The sequence below is a fragment of the Paracoccidioides brasiliensis genome, assembly GCF_000150735.1.
Source record: "Paracoccidioides brasiliensis Pb18 unplaced genomic scaffold supercont2.36, whole genome shotgun sequence".
NCBI lineage: Eukaryota > Fungi > Ascomycota > Eurotiomycetes > Onygenales > Ajellomycetaceae > Paracoccidioides > Paracoccidioides brasiliensis.
The window spans coordinates 2,620-24,062 of record NW_011371393.1 but is presented as its reverse complement, the minus strand read 5'-3'; the positions used below and the strand labels follow the sequence as shown (position 1 = coordinate 24,062).

The 21,443-nt window shown below is 37.3% G+C and overlaps 5 protein-coding genes across 5 annotated transcripts; 4 read left to right on the top strand and 1 right to left on the bottom strand.

Annotated features, from left to right (window-relative positions):
* Positions 1-217: 217 nt before the first annotated feature.
* On the top strand, positions 218-346 carry PADG_12528 (uncharacterized protein; the record flags this gene model as incomplete). Its single annotated transcript, XM_010765714.1, has 1 exon — positions 218-346. The coding sequence occupies one exon, from the start codon at positions 218-220 to the stop codon at positions 344-346; it is 129 nt and encodes a 42-aa protein (XP_010764016.1).
* Positions 347-1,489: 1,143 nt separating this feature from the next.
* Positions 1,490-2,951, top strand: PADG_08713 (uncharacterized protein; the record flags this gene model as incomplete). The annotated part of the gene is made up of 2 exons (XM_010765713.1): positions 1,490-1,933; positions 2,007-2,951. 2 exons carry the CDS (start codon positions 1,490-1,492, stop codon positions 2,949-2,951), a joined length of 1,389 nt encoding a protein of 462 aa, XP_010764015.1.
* An 8,570-nt stretch (positions 2,952-11,521) lies between these two features.
* PADG_12527 (uncharacterized protein) lies at positions 11,522-11,714 on the top strand (the record flags this gene model as incomplete). Its single annotated transcript, XM_010765712.1, has 2 exons — positions 11,522-11,578; positions 11,676-11,714. The coding sequence occupies 2 exons, from the start codon at positions 11,522-11,524 to the stop codon at positions 11,712-11,714; spliced, it is 96 nt and encodes a 31-aa protein (XP_010764014.1).
* A 939-nt stretch (positions 11,715-12,653) lies between these two features.
* Positions 12,654-12,914, bottom strand: PADG_12526 (uncharacterized protein; the record flags this gene model as incomplete). Its single annotated transcript, XM_010765711.1, has 1 exon — positions 12,654-12,914. One exon carries the CDS (start codon positions 12,912-12,914, stop codon positions 12,654-12,656), a length of 261 nt encoding a protein of 86 aa, XP_010764013.1.
* A 7,182-nt stretch (positions 12,915-20,096) lies between these two features.
* PADG_08711 (uncharacterized protein) lies at positions 20,097-20,798 on the top strand (the record flags this gene model as incomplete). Its single annotated transcript, XM_010765710.1, has 1 exon — positions 20,097-20,798. The coding sequence occupies one exon, from the start codon at positions 20,097-20,099 to the stop codon at positions 20,796-20,798; it is 702 nt and encodes a 233-aa protein (XP_010764012.1).
* Positions 20,799-21,443: the final 645 nt, after the last annotated feature.

The window sequence follows — 21,443 nt, the reverse complement described above, 5'->3', positions numbered from 1 at the left end:
AGCCCTGAACGAAGCATTCCGCGTCTTGAAACCTGGTGGTGTCTTTGCATGTCTGGAGTTTAGCAAGGTGACAAATGGGCTAGTTGACGAAGGGTACAAGCTGTGGAGCTTCAGTGCAATTCCTCTGATTGGGCAGTTAGTGGCAGGTGATCGGGCCAGCTACCAATACTTGGTTGAAAGCATTGAGAAATTCCCAAGCCAGGAAGAATTCCGCAGGATGATTCAGAAGGCTGGCTTTATGATTCCTGGACGTGGTTATGAGAACCTCAGTTTGGGAATTGCTGCAATTCATAAGGGCGTGAAGCCGTTGGCAAGCTCAAAACAGACGCGTACTATCAATGAATAAAGTGCTATATCCCCCCCACAACGCCCATTTCGAACAAACACCAAACCAACCTATTCTTCCCGCTACCGGTATCATTTTACTGAGGTTTAGTTGGGTGATTTTCTTCTTCTGTGGACTCTGTTTTCTTCGTGAGCATATTGAATTATTACCCCTCATAATTCTTGGAGATGCGCGTTAAATATCACCATATATCATTTAGGCTGCGCTTGAGGAATTATAGCGGAATGGCATCAGTAATTGAGACTAACTATTAGATATGCCAAGCTTGGTAATGCAGTTGTCATTCAAATGGCGTGCATGCTTCTAATATGGTAAGCTTTCAGCGGAGATAAAAAGAATTATACACGGGAAATATTCCATAATATCGCTGGTGAGAACCAGAATTATACTATTTGTGCCGCCTCCATTTCGGCCGTTGATCATGGGGTGACCCTCATGTTGACGAACCATATCGGATGATGTCGAATCATCAAATTCAACAAGGGCAGACCTCCGCTTAGCTTTCAAGTTCTCTCTTATAACATTCACCGTTCTCACAATCCCACTGTACATTTTAACGCGGATAAGGATTCTGGGGTAGGAGTACAGAGCGGCTCAGAGCAGCCCGCCCTGCCCAGCCATCAAACATGACTAAGCATTCTTGTTTTTTCAAAACCCTTGACCAAAACTTATTTTGTTTTTCTTTCCCCCCCCCCCCCCCCAAAATTTCCCGCCTTGAGCATCACTCGTTATTAGCTCTCATATTAAACATTGGCTTCCGGGGAGATCAAGCCTTTTACTGGCAAAATTAGCACGCATCTGCGGATTTCCTTATGATTTGTTAATCCTGAATGCAACCCTGCCACCAACTCGTTTGTTCCAGCAGCATATAAAGAGCCCCTCCATTTGCAGCTTTCTCCTCCATCCTGCCGCGTTAATTATATCTTCTTGGGCTGCCAAACTATCACTGCATAAGGAAGATGAGACTATGATCAGATTCCCCGGCCCCGGCCAGGTTACCCCTCCCTTATTATTTTTACCCAGGTCACCGTTGTCTAACATGGTAATTTGTAATATACATACCTTCTTTCTCTTTCCTTTTGACTAGACCTGCAGCATCCCTTTTGGTTTTGTTCCATATTGTTTGCGGAGGAAAGGTCCAACATGACGTCTTTCCCGCTGGCGCGCAAAAGACGACGAACCTCATCTCCATCCCCTCCGGTTCAGACTCAGTTGCCGATAATTAACGGCACTGCTCCTACTCTGCCAGTGGCCTCACCAGACCCGGATGGCGCGCCAATTTCACCCCCCAATGGCCTATCTTCTTCGATATCCACAGCTCTTCACGTCATTGCCACCGAGCGGGCTGCCTTGGCACATCTTGAGAAGATATATTTGACAGATAAACTTGCCCGGGATAGTATTGAACGCGCAGTTACAACGATAGCTGACACCGTGATTTCTGGAGGGAAACTTGTTATCACTGGGGTTGGTAAGAGTGGAAAGATAGGTGAGAAAGTGGTGGCTACTATGAACAGCCTGGGGGTACAAAGCACTTTTCTACATCCCAGCGAAGCACTCCATGGAGATCTTGGCGTGATTAAACCAGTAACTACCCTTTTTTCCTGTAAACTCTACATAATTAGGGATGGTGGTTAACAGGGCCTTCTCGATCGTTTAGAATGACACTGTCCTCCTAGTAACCTTTTCGGGAAAAACGCCGGAACTACTTCGCCTTCAGCCCTATCTTCCAACAACTGTGTCGATAATCGCCATCACTGCTCACATGCAACCCGATTTGTGCCCCCTTTTAGCTTGTTCCAGCAATGCCAACTCAATTCTCCTTGCCAGCCCTGTTCACGAGCATGAAGAAATATCCTTCGGTTTACCTGCGCCAATGACTTCCACGACTGTGGCGCTAGCTGTGGGTGATGCGCTAGCTCTTGCTACCGCCAGAAGGCTACATACCATACCCGGCAGAGGTCCCGCGGAAGTTTTTAAAGGATTTCATCCTGGGGGCGCAATCGGCGCTGCATCATGCATATTTACGACACCGTTATCGGAGTCAACCTCTAGCTCAACTCCCGCAAGTTCGTTGTTTTCCGAGGAGCTCCTCCCTGAACGACCAAGTCAGATTCCTCCAACCTCATCGCCAAATCAGGACCGTTGCATATCATATGTCGGAACACCATTCTCGCTAATTCATTGCATATCAACACAATCTCCTCCACTTCTCGCACAAACGCGCATCATCGATGTCTTAAGAGCCGCTATTAGGTTTCCAGCAGCCAGATCTTGGGTTCTCCTATCTCCAACAGCAATCATCCCACCCCAGCAAGTTCGTGCCCTCTCCGAGGAGAAGGATGTGGATATCGCGTTGCAAAACCTCCCGTATGTGACTGAAGTGATTATCCACCAAAAAGACTGGCTCCATGTTCCACAATACAGTACCATTGGTGACGTGAAGCGGATGGTTAGTGAGCAGAACGAAGAGGCCTTTGGGCATGCTGATGTCCCAATCCCTGCGAAAGGGGCCATCAAGTCAGTAATAGCGGTGACTGATGGGATTACTGGTGATATTATAAGTGTTATTGAGAGAACAGACCTGTTGGATAAATATGCATGATGTTCGTTGGGTTTTGTTTTTTACCGTGTTCTACTTAGGCCTTGATTGGTGACCAATTGACACCCACTGTTGCGGACACATCCTTCATTTTTAGATAGCTTTGCTTTCTCCTGTAAAATTTCTAGTATCCTGTGAGCGACCATTTTCAAGTCTCAGCATGGTACAGTTTGTAAATATTTCCTTCTCTGTCTTTCCGTTATTCTAACACGATATCTTATTTGCATTACTATACCCCTCACCATCTCCTTTCCCCTTTTATTTCCCAAAAAAAATTTTTGTCCCTTCATTCACGTTTGAAATGCAAATCTAGGGCTTCGAAAATTGCTGACATCACAGCATTCAACGATTCGTAATTGTCAACCCCATTTTCCTCTGTCATTTCTGGAAGTGTCTATTGGACTCACTATTGATGTGTCAAACCAATTGCTTGCGATTTTTGGGGGTATGGACGTATTATACAAGTCAACAATCTCTCAGAGGCCTGTTCTGACAATGGTGAGTCCATATATTTAACCAGTTGGGGTTGAGGGTAAGAGAAGAAAGCTCATTTGCCCCGACCTCGCCTGTTTCTTACATGTTGGTGATATTCTTGAGGCGCGGACGGATTTCCCCTTGTCCTTGGTGCAGAGGTGGAATAGAGCTCAGCATTTTCTCCAATAACTAGTCCGTACACCGTAAGTATTTTTCTCATTCCTTCACTGTGGCTTTATCCAGTCACGATCGAGGAGCGTTGTTCCGATGACCATATTAGCAAGATGCTCCTCATTGATGCCTTGGCAGCAATAAATTGTCAATGGAGTGCAACGCTATTTGCCTGGTTTCAAGGTTTTCGTTGTTGACGTCAGGCATCGGAGCTTTGATTGGAAGAGTGGTTCTCATCTGGGAAAAATATTTATCATTCACAAAGAAATAGTGTCAGAATTAGGATTATGTGCAATTGTGTCAGGATTATGTGTGATTGCGTGTCAGGATTGGATTACGTGCAATTGTGTCAGGATTATGTATGATTGCATACAGCAATGAAGTTATTTAGTTACTTAGTCATTCCAACACATTTCATCTTTAATCTTTCATAAAATGAAAAATTAGTAATATAATATTAATTTTAAATATTGATTTTTGAGAAATGTTAATTTTAAAGTTTTAAATCTTGAGAAAATACTAATTCTTTAGAAAATATTGATTTTTTATAAAGTGTTTTAATAAGTAATATAAGAATAAGAAGCTAATATAAAAAATTTTATCACAATTTTACTCTCAGATTTTTTTTATGTTTATTATTTATATTAATATTATATATTTTGTTTTCTATCATCATTCTTATAATATATAAACTTTGTAATTAATCAAACTTATTAATTATTCTTATTAGATAGAATAGTGTATATACTTAAAGTTTTCTATATTTTTAATTAATATACTTCACTACTAAGTGGTAGATATTATTGAGCAGTAGATTCTCTTTAAAATTATTAATTATTTAACTTAACTATTTTTAATCTTTATTTATTTATACTTTTTCTTCAAAATATCTTTATCACAAAAATCTTATATATAATTAATTGATCATTGCTTTATATAAGTTCAAAAAAATATTAAAGATAAAAGCTTCAAAGATATATAAAGTTTTTAAAACTACTCTGTACAAATGACTTGCTAACATTAGATCATATTCAGAGATATATACAAATGATTATAAGTTGATAAAAATTGAAGAGAAAAATCTTCTTTAGCAATTACTGAATATAAGTGAGACTTTTCAATTTAACTAAAGTTGCTACATGAAATAATATAGATTCTACTTCAAGTACATACTTTTGATTTTATTATCATTTTTGAAATCAACTAAACATCTAGATTTATTCAATATTATTTTCAACTATATATACACTATAACCAGTGTATATTCTATCAATAAACAAGGTAGAAAATTTCAAAGATTATAAAACAATGATTAGAGATGGTACATGAAGTTATTCAAAAACATGAAATTTATGAAGATGATATCTATAACTTTGATAATACTGATTTTATAATAAGACTTTATATAATTTTTAAAGTTATTGCTGTAGCTAAGCACAATGAGAGATCATGTATGTCATGGCTCAATCTAGAGATATGATGATATAGAAGACAAAAGCTCAATTCATCTATCTATTAGATAGCTGCGACAAGAATACTAAACTGGGGATTAAAATTTGAGAATGAACAAGCAGTCTGATATATATAGATGGTTGGGGATCGGAGCGGATCAACCTTATCCCATATTACCAGCGACAGCGCTGTAACAATGTACAGTTAACCAGATGAATTGTGAATGAGTTACAATTATTGAATGTATAGAATCAGAGAAGTGTTCTATTCTTCTTCATCAAGAAATCAAGATTCTATGAGCAGAGAATGAGCAAAAGACAAAGAAAAAGACATGGAGACATGCTAATCTAGGTCAGAATACTATTCTATCTATACAGAAAGGGCATGGATGTGTTCAGCAGCTTGATATGCAGCTTGAAGCTCAGATTGAAGCTATATCTCATCAGCAAACTCCACCATACTGCGGCAGCTATGGGACTATTGGACATACTATATACAGTTGACCTATTAAATAGCTATATATTCAACTATTAGATAGTCTTAATTTATTAATATTTTAAATATTTAAGTGTGTTGGTTGTTGAATACATTGAATATTTGATGATTTTCACAGAGAATCCGCCGCTCGGTGGTAAAGTATGTTAGTAGGATTGTTTTTAGGCTTTTAACTACCTAGTTAACTTAGCTATTTGAAACCGGAACTAATCGTGCCGCCGCGCAACCCACACCTCATGTGGATGCACCACACCAAAATGATAAAAACATCAAAATGATAAAAATCTTGAATCACATTCTCATTATTGCACTCTATATCAACAATCAGTAGCTAATCTATAATAAAAAGATTATCTACATCATTCTCAGTATGTGTGTCATCTTTAAAATAATTTAATTTCTCTTCTGTCAGTAATGTGAATGAGTTATTATCAATTTTCATGAGATCAACTTCAAGTCTCTATCACTTCTTATTTTGCTCATTTTTAGCTTCATTATTCTTATATCACTTGATTTTTCTATTTACATTTTTAATAGTGAGGACTCTCTTTACTTGAATCTGATGACAGACTGTTTTAGCTCTGTGATGTTTACTGATGTTAAAAAAGTTCTTTAATTCAGCAATCTATTGCTCATTAATTTCATATGAATTAGACTTGCTTTGAATATCTTATTCAAATAATATATCAAAATAAGTGATTTCAAATCAAGAGTATTTTTAATATTTTTTATGATATTTTCTGCAATATTAATATGATATTTCAGCTTTTAAATTGTCTTTGATGAGAATAGCTGAGAAGAAGAGATAGATATATGATCTAAATCATTCTCATCTTTATAAATTTGCAGTGAAGAAGATGATGAGATTTACTGCTTAAGAGTATCAAAAACTCAGTCAAAATTTCATAAATATATACCACATTGAGCTTATTCTGTAGCTATTATATCAGATTTAAAGATCTACTTTCACATAGTTGAGAGGTCTTATAGAAACTATCATTTTTCATACTTAACAAAATCATGACATGCAGTATAGTTGACTGCTTTTGAATGATAATGCTTATATTACTGAAATGATAGACTATTCAAAGATTGTAATAAATAAGTAACATGTGATGAAATTTCATATAAAATTATCTTATGAAGATCTGCATATTATATGAACTCAAATAAAATCTGAAGATGTTCAAATTATATATTGATGTATTCAATATCTTCAACTGTCACTTTTTTTAAATTTATTAACTTCTATTTCACTCTCTTATACTTAGATAGATATTCAATGAACTTATAAATTCACATCTTGCTGACTTTTGAAAAAGAGATAGTAGAATTTATATGCTGATGTCTGAACATTGAATTTACAAAATCTTCAATATGTTTAACTGTGAGAGAATAATTCTTTTCATCAAGCAGCTTGACTTATTATTTAATTATATTCTTCTGACTCTTATTTAATCTCTTCTTAAATGAAATCTTTGTAGTATTTGAATTTCTTTCATTAATATATACTCAGAGATATTGATATGAAATTTTAAATTTTTATGACAGAGACAGTATTTTGAAATTTGATTTTTTTTGATGATAAGTGATAGCTTTTTTAAATACAATCTTCAATAGTTCTATTCTTATTTGACATTGTAGTGAGTTATTAATTGATGAAGATGATGAAGATGATAAAATTGCAAGATTTTTATCATTTTGATGTTTTTATTGTGTGTGTGTTTTTATTTAATGCCTAGTTAGTCTATGTGTCTTATGAGCATATGATTTAGTAGAGTCTGTGTTAAACTATAGAGTGGGTAGAGCTGTGCTCATAGATGACTATCTATCTAGTAGCTATCTTATAAATAAGGTAAAAGAGTTGTGTATTGCTGCACCAGCAGAGCCTATAGATTGATTGCTATAGAGCAGAGGTTTTGAGAGGTTTTAAATTTGTGAGAGAGAGGTAGAGAAGATGAATAGAAAGAAAGACAAGAAAGAAAAAAAAGAGAAGAAAAGAGAGAAAGAAGAAGAAGATGATGAGAAGAACAGAAGTAAGACAGAGAAGAAGATGATCTATGAGATCTGATCTGAAGATGTGTGATGGCACATTGAACAGATATTCTAATAGAAGACTGTTTCTTTTAGTCAGTTATTGAATTCTAGAGCCTCATGTGAGGTTGCCAGTGTCTCATGAAGATTGTAAATAGATTGATATCACTTTGCTGCTTTTTTTGCAAGAGTGCAATAGTAGAAATGTTCTGAGGTTTTACTATGTCTGCACTGGCAGTAGCACTCTGCATCTTCATGCTTAAGGTGGCTATGATAGACTGCAAAGACTTCATAATCTGATCAGACAGCATAGAGCTTTTCTAATGTGAAGTATGAAAGTTTTGTCTCTGTTGAGACTCTCTTTAGTGAGATCTCCAGCTTCATATAGTGTTTGAGCTGATTTTTGGCCCAGTAGTTCTCAAAGACCCATGTGGTTTGTTCCATAGTGTGCCACTTTATATAAGCTAGAGTGTCTATGCTGTTGAGTTGAGGTATCATACTTACACTTACTGTCTGTGCTGCAGCTGCTTTGACTTCAAGATCTGCCTTTTTATTATCAGCTACATCTGTGTGGTCTGGAATTCATCTAATGACCATTCTGCTCTGAGTGGTCAATGAAAGCCTATCTCTGCTCTGCCAGGTCTTTATGACTTTCAGAAACTGTGTGAAGATCTGCTGGCTATAGATGTTTGACACAGATTCAAAAGCTCATGCTATCTTCAAATTGTCTAGACAAATATAGACATTGCTAGTAAACTTCATCTGAGAAGAGATGATAACTTTCTTTAGACTCTGCAGAGCTGTCATTGTCTCTGCATCAAAGATTTCTGCTTTATTTATTGATAGATTTTCTGTGAAGATTAAACAGTGTTTATTATCTCAGCATATAGCTTATTCTGCATCAGTCATACACTGAGAGCACTCTATCTGTGAATCATTGATAAAGATCATCAAATTCAGAGAATTATGTTGTTGTAGTCAGCTTATAAAGTCTTGTACTATCTGTTTCTTTGTGCAGTCTGTCTCATACTCAATCTGCAGATCTTCTTTTCTGAAAGATCTCATTCAAAAAGATGTGAGTAGAGGGTTATATGCTTCTATTCCATCAGCATGATTGAATGCTTTAGACAGATGTGTGGTATAGAGCTTGGTGATAGCTACTTTATTAGAGTGCCTCATTAGCAGATGTCTCTTGTCAAGCTTTTTGATTCTTACTGCAAATACAGCACACTGATTGTCTAGTGTCTCTTTCATTGACATGACTTCTAGCTCACAGTATAGAGCTGAAATAAGTGTGGTCTTGTAGACTGGCAGTGCCTCTCACAAAGCATCTCTAAGAGCTAGATCTAGCTTTCTGACTAGACAATTCATTTAATTGAAGATTTTCTTTCCCTTCTTCATTTGTGTGACTTCAGATCATCAGGTCTCTGCTTCATAGCAGAGTACAGACAGCACACAGATCTGAATGAATTGTCTAAGCAGTTGTACTGAGATGTCTCTTGCTGTGTTGCTTAGTGTCTGTATGTCATTAGACATCTATCATGCCTTAGCTGTCATGATCTTCATGTGTTTTTTGAAGCTCAGTTTTCTATCTATTCAGATTTCTAGATATCTTATGAAGCTTTTCACTGCATTTACTGTAATAGAGTAAGTGTCGAATGTTGTTTCAAGATCAATTGAGAGGTTTGAAAGAATTCTGTGCTGTGTGAAGTGTGCTATCTCAGTTTTGACAAAATCAAATATTAGTTCTTCTTTGCTGACTCAATCATTTAGCAACTTGAAATTCTTCTAAAGAGTAACAACATTCTCTTCAAGAGTAATTCCAGCACTAAGCAGTTCTAAATCATCTGCATAGTCTTAGTGTGCACATCTTCTTTCTATAGTTTCTAGAAAAAACAGAGATTGAATATACAGCATGAATAGAATAGATGAGACTGGCAAGTCTTGTGAAAGCTCTGCTGAGATATCAAAGAGCTTTTTCAGAAGTTCATTCAATCTGATTCTGCCTGTGTATTCTGTCATGAAGCTTTTCACTCATCTAATTAAATTTGATGATCAGTCTTGTTCTTGCAATCTCTGCAGCATTTTTTCTCTGAGTACAGCATCAAAAACATTCTTGATGTTTAGAGTAAGAAGAGAGACTACTTTTTCATAAACTCAGACTTTCTCTATATCATGAATCATCACTGCCACTAGGTCTGAGGCAGCCTGCTCAGAAAGAGCTTCAAAATGCTGAGAGTGAACAATCTTCTCTTGTATAGCTGTCCAGACCAGTCTACAGACTACCAGACATTCTAGTCTCTTTCTCAATGTTGGGAGAAGGGCTATAAGCCTGTAGAATTGTGAGAGTGTTGAATCTTTGTTGACCTTAGACAGCACAACCAGTGTGACATCTCAAAAGAAGATTGAGTATCAGTCAACTCTAAGACAGACTCTGAACAGCCTTTCCACCAATATCTTAATATGTTATCATATCTTTCATAGCATCTCTGTTGACACTTCATCAGTTTCTGAAGTGATATTATCTGTTTTCAGCAGAGAACTTTGTATCTAATGTGCTGAGATAACAGAAAATGATAATTTGACAGATGGTGAATTGAATCAATTAATTGAAATATTCTTTCTGCTTTCAGCCTTCTGTAAGAGCATCTGTTGCAGAAGATCTCTTTTCTCTCTAAAAGTTGTTCATGTTAGTTCAGTCTCTTCATCTACAAGAGAGAGGAAATGAAAGAAGTCAGTTGAATGAGCTCATTTGATCATCTTAAAGATATTTTTTCTCACTGAGGCCTCTGCTATCTTGTCTTATCAATATTCTCTCTTGACTTTTTTGATGATTCTGACTACATTGCTTTTTGCTTTTTGTAAAAAACTAGAGTCTAGATGCTGTGTCTGATGTAGTGTTGTCACTGCTTTCTGACAGTTCTCATTTCACCATGGCTGATCTGCGTTTTGTCTGATGCTTTTCTTGATAAAACTTTTCAGAGAAGCTATTAGTGCATCTGTGATATCTTTAGCCAGGGCATCTAGCTGATCTGTATTGAAGTACTCTGAAATATCACATAGTTTGTCTAGTTTTGACTTATAGATCTTCAGTGTCTGATTAAAGACCTTCTCATTTATGATGTCAAGATGGAAAAAATGAGATGGTCTGTCAGATCTTACACTCTGTGAAAGGCTGATTTTGATGAGAAGAGTCTGATGATCAGAGAAGATGTAAAGAAATCTGTCTATCTGTGTATTCACTTCTTTGATAACTAATTCCAGAGTGGTTCAGACCAGGTCTATCATATTATGTCTACATATGGGGGTGTCTGGGTCCATGGTGAGAGTAAAGTTGAAATTCATGATTTATTGCAGAAATGATTCTGCTCACATGCTTGGAGGCACTTCTGATTGCCACACAAAGTGCTTGATATTGAGGTCATCAGCAAGAAGCAACAGAAGTGCTGAAACAGATCAGAAGAGAAGACAGCTCATATTTTATTCAGAATTCTCTGCATCTGAAAGTGCATTATATATGTTGACTGTCTGAAGCTGTAGACTTCAAATTTGTATGTGCAGTATGTGAATGTCTCAGTTTTCTGCTCAGAGATCTGAAACTGCATGAACATGAATTTGTGAATGTTTATACACATAGATGAGAACCTGTGACTTTCTGTTTCACTTTTCAATTGAGGCAAAGCAGTTGAATGCTAAATGCTTTTTAGAGATGTATTGACTTAAGTTTCTATGAATTCAGAGTTTCTGTATGAGAAGAATATCAGTCTTTCTTTCAAATGCTAGATTGAGAGCTATCTCATGTGCTGAACTCTCTTTTTCTACATTGACTTGCATAATCTGCAGGAATTGTGAAGATCTAAAGTTCTTCTTCATTGAGTAGCTGAAAGAAGAGTGTTGTTGTGTGAGATGACATGTTGAGTATTGCATTAGATGTTGAATTGAGCATCATGTCTAATGCTATGTCTGATGCTGTGCTTAATGCTGTGCTTGATACTGTGTTTGATGTCAGTGTGAGATTAGATCTACACAGTAAAATCATTTAATCTCAGATCTGCTGATGAATCTCAATCACTGCATTTGCTGTTACTTGTCTTGATCAAGTATGTCTTACTCCATGCATTGCAGATATTTCTCAGCTGATTTCTTGAGTATCTTTGAATAGTTTTATTCTTTATCTCTGATCTGACAGAGCAAAATGAATCATCTGCAGTGTGTGATTCAAGACAGTTAGTGTAGTGATTGAGACATTCACATGCTTCATTTTTCTTATGACAGAATGAATTTTCTTTTATATAATTCTTAAAACTGCATTTTTTGCAGTGAGAGATACAGAGACAGTATTTCTTTTGATGAAATTCTCAACATTTGCTACATTATTATATTTTAATCTTAGATGTCTTTCTGATCACTGATCTTTGATATTTATATAGTTTCACTTTTAATGACAGATTTACTGCTGTCTCTTGTAAAAAGTGTAATATAAGAGTGACTGTTGAGTTTTCAGAGTGTATTTTTACTTCATGACTCTGAACAGACTTAATTTTGATTTGAAGTATGAATTTTTCTGTTATGAATTCTGCTGAGAGATGCAGAGTTTCATTATCATAGTCATTAATTTTCATGAGTAGTTTAGAAATCAGACAGATAATTCAATATTCTTTTTTCTCTATCTAAGCATTGATGAGAGTGACTGCTAAAACATTTTTTTTGACTAGCAGAGTTTTTATGTCTTATAAGCTTCTAAAAATGATGATAATGTCTATGAGAATGACTTGAACTGCTGTGATGATTGCTATCAAAGACTTCAGAAGTTCAGTCTTCAGCTTTTTAAAAGTAGCAATTGAACTTGCTTTGCAAGCTAGATGATCTGAAGGCAGATGTGAAGATTTGTGATATTTTTTCTTCTCTAAAGTTATTTCTAAGCAGGGGTTTCTGCAGTATGATTGCTGATGTTTTTGTTATATTGATGCTGTCTACAGCTGTCTTTGCATAGATAGAAGCTCTTGCATCATTTGCATCAGTGAAGTCAGCAGACTTGATTGTGATGAACTGCTTAGCTGTTTCTAGACTTTCATTGTATCAATTCTTAACTAGTGTCTTCACAGTGACTTCAAGAATCAGTGTCTTTGATAGATTTTTTGTCTTCATGACATCTAGATCTTCTTCAATCTGATCAAGCATATTTGCAGCAGCTAGTGCTTCTGCATAGAATTTCTGTGCCTCAGCCTCATAGGTGGCTAAAAGATTGCTAGCCATCAGACCACATAGATTGAGATGTATTGATGTGACATTTCTACTCTTTGAGCTGCCTGCTGGTGTAGAGGAGCTTGAAGACTTCATGTCATTCAGTTCATATGTGCAGCAGATGATTGGGGTGAGAAGATGAGGTCTCTTGAGTGAACAGTGTATAGAGGAGCAGATGCATGTCAAGACTTAAGATGCATTTGATGTTGTTGAGGGGCTAGGCACACTGACAGCACTGTGTCAGCACATCATCAGACTTGCTGCCTGAGGGGATGGGAGAGAGCTTATAGAAATGTGATCAAAATTAATTAAGATGTTTTTATATAACAGTTATGTTTTTATTGTTTTAATGTGGTGCACCCACATAAGATGTGGGTTTGATTGATTGATTGATTACTTCATACACTGACCCAGCCGCCTTATAGACCGCTATGCAGGAATAAGCTAGTCCTAATCTGTCCAACGCTCACAAAACTTAAAGAAATCACTAATTACAAGATTTTGATTAAATCACTGTCAGGTGGTGACAGCCACCTGTGAGATGCCTAAGAATTGAGTGAATAGATATAAGGAAATAACATAAGAAAAGACATTGAATGTCAGTGAATAAATATAAGAAAATAACATAAAAAAGACATTGATTGTCAGTTGAATTTTGCTTTGCAGCTGTCATATCATTCTTATCTTGCCCACACACATTGCTGCAGTGTGAGCTATTGAGTGTCTGAAAATAATTAAAAACTCATTGCTTGACAGTTTGATTCTGTACACTCTCAAATTGCTCAAGAAGTTTGATTTTGAGTATAAAATTGATGACTTGAGCTGTCATATCTGAATTTGAGAGCATTTTCTGAAGGTCTGTAGTTCTTTCCTCTACTCAGAGGTCCTTCTGAAGACTTATGTGCTTGATACAGTTAAGCAGTACATGTGCCACTGTCTGATTTCCTCTGCCACATTCACATGTTTCATCCTCAACTTCTGGGGCCTTTCTTCTGCATAGGAAATGGCATAATCCAATGTTACCTGTGTGCAGCTGGATTAGAATACTTGACAGAGATCAGATCAGCTTTGAGTGAAGTCTAGAGATGTTCTTGCTGAGTTCTCTGACTATTCAGAAGAGATCTCATTCTTGTTTCTCATGTTGTCAGATTTTCACTCAAGTCATCTTTATTTAAGTTCTTAGTCTAGTCTTGAGCAGCTTCAATGATATCTGAATGATTGCTGTCTGTGCCAATTGATCAGTATTCATCTGAACATTCTGATCTCATGCATTTCTTGCTAGCCTCCAGCCTGTGACCTTCTTGACTGCCATGTTTGCTTGCTCATTCCCTGGCATACTCTCATGTGCTGATATTCATCTTATTTCAATCTGGATATCAATCTTCTGAAGTTGATTTCAGATTTCCACAATTTGCTCAAGAATTTATTGATCATTGATTTGAGGGTCATGAATTGTCTGAATTGCTGTCTGACTGTCTGAGAAGATAATAGCATCTTTGTTCAGAGTTTGAGCCATGAACATAGCAGTTTGAATTTCTTTGAGTTCAGCTAGATAGACTGTTGCTCTGGTTGCATTTCTCAAGTATATCTTTTCTGTGAAGTTAAGATTCTCAAGCACTGCTGAGGCATTTATCTTGTTATTTATAACACTTTCATTTGTATATACTATCAGTTTGTTTTGTGCTCTCAGTTCTTCTAGTCATCTCTTATCATGACTCTTTCTTGCTGCTTCTCTATCCTCTATATGTGTCTCTGGTGGTTTTCACCAGAGAGAAACTATATAGAGCTTTCTGATTTTCAGATTATTAATCTCTTCTCTGCCAAGAGTCTTTCAGCATCAGTGTTCATGTCATTTCAGAGATGTTCATTTTGTTGACAGAGATTCTCAGTCATCTCTGTAGCTCTACCAGATTTCCTCTTTCTGAATTCTATCTTGAGTGTTTTATTGTGAGGTTGTTCTGAGCCTTAGATATGTTTCAGCTGTAATTCTTTTCAAATGCAGTTGCAGTGATGGAAGGTGAGCCTCAATATTCAGTGCTGGTTCAGAAACTGTTTTGAATGCATCTGTGATAATCTTGACTGTCTTTCTTTGCACAGTCTCAAGCTTGCTGAGCAGTACTGATCTGTAGTTGAGTGTATTTTCAGCTGGTGCATATCATGTTGATGCTGCAAATGTCATCTATGGCAAAATAACAGTCTTGTAGATATTTCTCAGACTCTTATATTCTGTGCCTCAGATAGATTCTGCCAGGCTGATGAGAGCTCTCAGAGTCTTGATTGTTCTGGCTTTTACTTTCTCAATATGATTCTTTCATCTGAGCTGATTGTCAAGTATGAGTTCTAGTATCCAGCAGCATCAGTTTGATGTGATTGTATATTCTCTTATGGTCATTGTATAGCTGTCATTGAGTTCTCTAAATCTGTAGGACAAATGCATCAGACTGTATTTTGCTGGATTGAATTTTGAGCCATGTGTTGCCTTTCATTTGCTGCACTTTTCATGAATTCTTTCAAATGTTCTGCAGTTCTCTTCAGCTGAGCTGCTTGAGGTTACAATATTTATGTCATCTATCTAGCCCATTTCTGCTGTGTCATTTTCTGAATTCTGACAGTCCTCCATCAGATCTGCATTAAAGAATAGATAGAGTATTGATGACATTGATGATCTCTGTGGAATTTTTGATTGCATATTTCTTTTCTCTGAGCTGTCTTCTGAAAGCTTGATAGAGGTTCTTCAATCTATCAGAAAGCTTTCTATCCATCTCACCACAGCAATTGGGATTCTTCATTTTTGAAGATTGTTAAGGAGTCTTGAGTGTGAGACATAGTCAAAGACATCTGAAACATTCAAAGACAGTATGGATACTGTTTTGAATATTATCCATCTTTTTTGTACTGTTTCTATCTTCTTCAGTAGCCAGTGCAGAGCATGTTCAGTTGAGACTTCTTTTCTCTCACTCAGATGCATTTCTGTAAGAAGATCATACTTCTCTACTCAGTAGAACATTCTTTTGACAATGATCTTCTCCAGCAGTTTCCCCACTGTATTTAGCAGAGCCACTGGTTGATAGGATTTAATCTGAATATAGTTCTCTTTCTCTGATTTTCTGAGCACTACTATTATAGATCTTTGAAAGTGTTCTAAGCAGTATTTCTGTTCCATGCAGGCATTGAATAGAATTGTGAGAGGCTGAGTCAGCTCTTCTACCAGAATCTTTAAAATCAGATTTGATATTTCATTTGAGCTCAGTGCTTTCTTTGCAGTCATCTTTTGAATTGTCTTCTGTATCTCACTGAGTGTGATTTCTGGCCATTCAATTGATTCTGGGTATACTGTTCCAGCTATGTCATTGAGATTGGCAATGCCTGAGAGTGGAAAGAAGGTTTTGCTGAGCAGATCATACTTTTTCTCCAGTTCAGATTCTAGAGGGTCTTTTTCATATCTTAGAGATGGTGTGTGAGCAGCTCTGAACTCTCTATTCTTAGCTTATTTGACCAGCTTCCAGAGGCCTTCTGTGAATTCTATTGCTTGTTGTATTCTTTTTCTATGATTTCTTCTCAAGAGCTTCTGAATAAGTCTTTCTTTGTGATTTCTAACTCTTCTATAGTCTTTTCATGCTTTCTCTGACTGGGTTTCTTGATGAATATATCTCAGTCATCTTGCTTCTATCTGAGCTTCCTTGATCTCAGATGTCCAGTTTGATATTGATTGTGAATTGATGTGTGACTCTGAACAGTGAGTTTCAATGACTGTTGTGATTGTCTTGACTATAGCTTTCAGATATTGATTGATTTTCTTCTTGCTTAGTGACTTGCTTGCTTCTGATAGATTCTTTCTGACATTCTTCTTGAATTTTTTTTCTTTCAATCTGTGTCAAACTCTCTTCTTTCTTGACTCACTTTGAGCTGTTGACATGTTCAGAATGATTGTCACTGATAAATGGTCTGAGTCATGATTCAATTTCACTTCAGCTAGTCCACAGCATATCACTCTTTCTTGAACTCAGTGTGTTCCCAGAACCAGGTCTAGTGTGGTTGGTTCTCCCACTTCCTGGTATGTTCTTGTCCCAATAGATATAAGCAGTTCTAGTTGATAGTCTGCTATCAGTTCAAGCATGACTTTAGCTCTTTCTGATGTCTTTCTGACTCTGAATCCACCCTACAATGGGTGATGGAGATTGAAGTCTTCCAGTACTACATGCTCAGCTTCAGATTCCTTCTCTAGGGCCTTTTGGAGATCTGGTATTGCATCATTCATTTCAAGTGTCCTTGTAATTGAGTTGTACACATTGTGTATGCATAGCATTTTTTTCTTATTCACTTGCAGTTTTAAGATCACAATATCTATTGTATGATGTGTATGTGTCCAGTCTTCTTCTATTCTTTTGTTTATGAGAAAGCATATCTGAGTTTTCTTATTCTTCTGGTAGATCAGATCAAATTGGTTCTTGACTGAGTAGTATATGATCTCTTGAAACTTGTTTCACCATGGTTTCTGAATAGCTATAATATCATATGTTAATGCTGCTTGATCAGCAAGCAGTGATGCCATGACTTAATCTCAAGACTTGTTGACATTGTATTGAAGTATTGATAGAGTTGTATTATTTATTGAAGATCATATGCATGTCTGAGATCTGTGTTGATGGTTGACTTCTTTGACTTGCATATCACTGATATTTGTTCAGATTGAAGTTCTTCACTGAAGTAATCAATTGCTGATTATTGCTCAGCTTCTGTAGCATCTGTCTGACTGCATCTTCTTCATTCTCTTCCTGGGTTCCAGCTCTCATGCTCTTTCTTGAGGATTAGCCTCTCTTTTGACCCAAGTCTATTCTCACTCTTGACTGGAGAATAGATCTGACTAAGACTTTCTTTGAAGTATCTGTTTTTCTATCAGTCCACAATTCATTTGTGGTACTTTGTCAGTATCTTGCTGCTGCTTTCTGATGTGTATATGATCTTGTTCTCTTTCTTTCCTCAAGTCTGGCCAGCTCAGCCTTTCTTTTCTCACATTAAACACTTTATATTGAGTGTTTTCCACTACAGTTTGTGCAATTTGTCTCTGTTTTTTTTTTATTCTTTTATCACAGCTCACAGTGCTGTGACTTTCTGCACAGTATTTACAGATTTAACTTGTCTTGCAATGAGTTTCAATAAGTTCATACTTTTGACATTTGAAGCATTGTCTCAGCTTGCAGATTCTATTGTAATATTCACAGATAAACATCTGAACTTCTAGTGCAATCTTCTTAATGATTGCACTATCTGCATGCTCACTATTATCAAACTTCACTATCAATGTGAATGCTCTTTTTTCTTCAAGTTTCTTTTTAAGTCATTCTATGTACTTGACATTTGCAGTTTTCAATATTGAATTGTTCCACTGTATCTTGTCTTTCATTTCTTTGATGTTTGTGACATCTATTACTGTTGAGACTTCATGAATTAGAATTTCAAAGATAATAATCTGAAGAGCTGCTGTGTCTTCAAAAGCTTTCATTCACTTCTTCTTGTATATCTGCATTTTCCTTATTGTGTTCTAATCATTTGTGTACAGTGTGATGTCTTCACTTGAATGTTGCTTTACAGCTAGAGTTTTTACACTCTTCAGATCCTGAACTTGACTTTTTTCCAGTGTTTTATTGATCTTTTCTTTGATTGTTTCTTCTGAGACTGTCCATATTTCACTTTCTGAGACAGTATTTCCTATTTTAATTAGAATCTCATGTAGTCCACTTGAGGGTCTGAATTGTATTGATGTTCTCAGAAGATATGGTTTCTGCAGGACTTGAGCATAGAATAGACTGTTGGCCCCAGTGAGCTTTACAGCTGGAGCTGCTAGTATGTTCTTGATTTGAACTATATTCTTTCTCATCTTCTTCTGAGCTTTTACAGTGGCTCAGAGGTCTGCAGTCAGTTCAGTCTGAGTTGACTGTCTTTCAGTCTTCTTAACATAGACACTGACACTGCTCATGAAGGCTTCAATCATCTGCCATGTTGGGTTTCATGTTTTACCTAGCAGATTTATATGATATTCTTTGAAAGCTTGGATGTCTGCTTCAATTTGAGTGGCATGGTCACTTAGTTTGGGTGGCTGGATACCCACCTGTGGGGTATTTTGACCACTCGCCATATCTACTTGATACTGGGCGGTACCTAGAGAGCTGACGAGTAGATTGAGCCACAGTATGAGTAAAATAGAGCAGTGGTTGTGGAGATATTTCAAAAATATGGTTCCGACAGAATGAGGTTGTTTTTTTATAAGGTGTGGGTTGCGCAGCGGCATGATTAGTCAGCAACTTTTCCTGTTATATGACCTCTGGTGACCACCTGGCGAGGTTATTATCTCCTCTCACATAACCTTTGGGATCATCATCAAATACCTATTTCGTATGGCCTAGTATCTTCATGATCATCCCAAAAAGGCTGTAGATGTTTAATTGTGACCTCGTTTTAACCTTGCGTTGGCCCCCATGGAGACTGTCAGAAAAACCCACCTGTGCTAGTTACTGGTGTCTTCTCACTGATCAGCCCCAGAAAAATCGCGACCAATCCCCCCTGGCCAACGCAAGCCTCCGCTAGCCACAAGGCATGAAATTGCTCCAAAGGGGTTTGAAACCTGAAAGCGTTGGTCGTAGGTTCGAACAGGGAGAGAGAAACCAAGATCTCAATTACTCTAAGAACAGGAATCTATTATTATCGGACTCGGGAGTCACTTTGAGTCGGAACACCAAGGAATACCCAGGTTTCGTTGACGCTTTCAAAACCGCTGCTGCAACATATTGACGCTCCGCCCTCCCCTCTTGAAGTTGCGGAGAGCTGTATGGGTTTCAGCCCTTGCTGAAGCGAGTAGAGCACGTTTTGCTTTTCACAACTCTAAATGCATTGTTATATGATCTGCTTCATATATAAGATACCCAGGGTTGGTATTACTTGTTATTATCCGGGTATCCTTCTTGGTGAATTTTGCTCTGCATGCTCCCTACTCCGAAATCCGGCTTCAGTATGTGACCCGGAGATCTAGCTTTGTCAGTCCCCTCTCCCCTTGTCAGAATCCTTCCATAATACCGACTATCCACATTTAGAGCACATATATATACGTGGCTCTCCTTCCATTATTATCCTTCAATCCCTCTCAACAAGGATTTGCAGACGTTGAATCAGTTCTCCCAGCCACAGGTCGTTCACGTTTCCTAGGTAGCTTGCCAGTATATACATAAACCAACACTGCCATATACATCTCTTACACCGAGTCTTTCTCATAGAACAGATAAGATGGCGAGACTCGAAGATTTCTATATCCAGATGGGTCCTGACATCTCAAGCGTCGACCCTATCCTGCCACAAAAGCTCTCCAAGAGCGTCACAAAGCGAACATTACGATTCCGAATATATATATTTGCAATCAGCATCCTATCCATAACAGGAGTAACAGTTGTACTCATTTCCACCCTTCATCGACCATTGCTCTCATACTCAGCCTTGAGCTCATTGTATACAACGTCCCTACGAACCATTTCCAGCAACCAACTACAACGGATGCAGTTACTCTATACTTCCCAATGCGGGAATTCCCCTTCTCAAGCCCGCAAACGTGGCTGCCACTTCGACATGATAGATTTCAGCTGGCAGCAAGCAAATTGCTGGGACGAGGATCTCTACACAGGCTTCTTAACCCGGTATAAAGATATATGGTACTGGGAAACACCAGAGGGAAATCCAGTGCCACTCGACGAAGTCCAGGCAGGACTATATCCCGCCCTTCATACGAACTGGAACTTCTATGTTGTCCATTGCTTGTATACCTTGGAGCGCATGATGCAGGGGTCATCGTCATTGCAATTGCTGGATGACTGGTCGCCTCGATATTCGCATGCGAAGCAGTGTACACTTGATTTGAAGGATACGGAGAAATTTCTAGGGAATACCATGATGACCACCGTGAAGATGTGGTATGCCTCCTGCGAAGCTAGATAGGACGATTGAACGACAGATTCGGTTAGCATTTTGCTTCGGGTGTGTCGAGGGACGGAGTTGGAGTTTGGTGGATTTTGTGGATTCTGCGAATTCAATTATTTAACATTGGGCATCTGTCCGTGGCGCTTTCAGAGTTTGAATATATGGACAACAGGGAATGACTGGCAGATGAAGAGTTAGAGGCAGGACCCAACATGTTAGTGACAGAATGGCATGCTTGATTGCAGAGTTTGCACACTACAAGAATGACTATATATGATTCTAGCCACTTTATTCAGTATTGAAGCTTCTCATGAGAGATACAGCTCATTGGAACATTTTCAATTCTCCACTCATTTTCATTCTTTATCTTAACTGGTTTCAGTTGTGATGATACTGGCTAGCTACAGCACTGAGTACAGCGCTATAAAAGGGTATGACTAGCAATCATATAAAGAAAACTGCTTATCAATCACTTTGCAAGCAACTATTTTTTAAATAAATACTTTACAGAAACTGTTTAGCAATAACATAACAATCACTAGTAAAATATATATATATAAACAGAGACTTTCTCAGACTCTCGTTTTATAGAGCATTTTAGTATTTTATCAAAGTAGCTTATTTAGCTGATAATCAAATATTTATTTATCTTCATTTGGATTG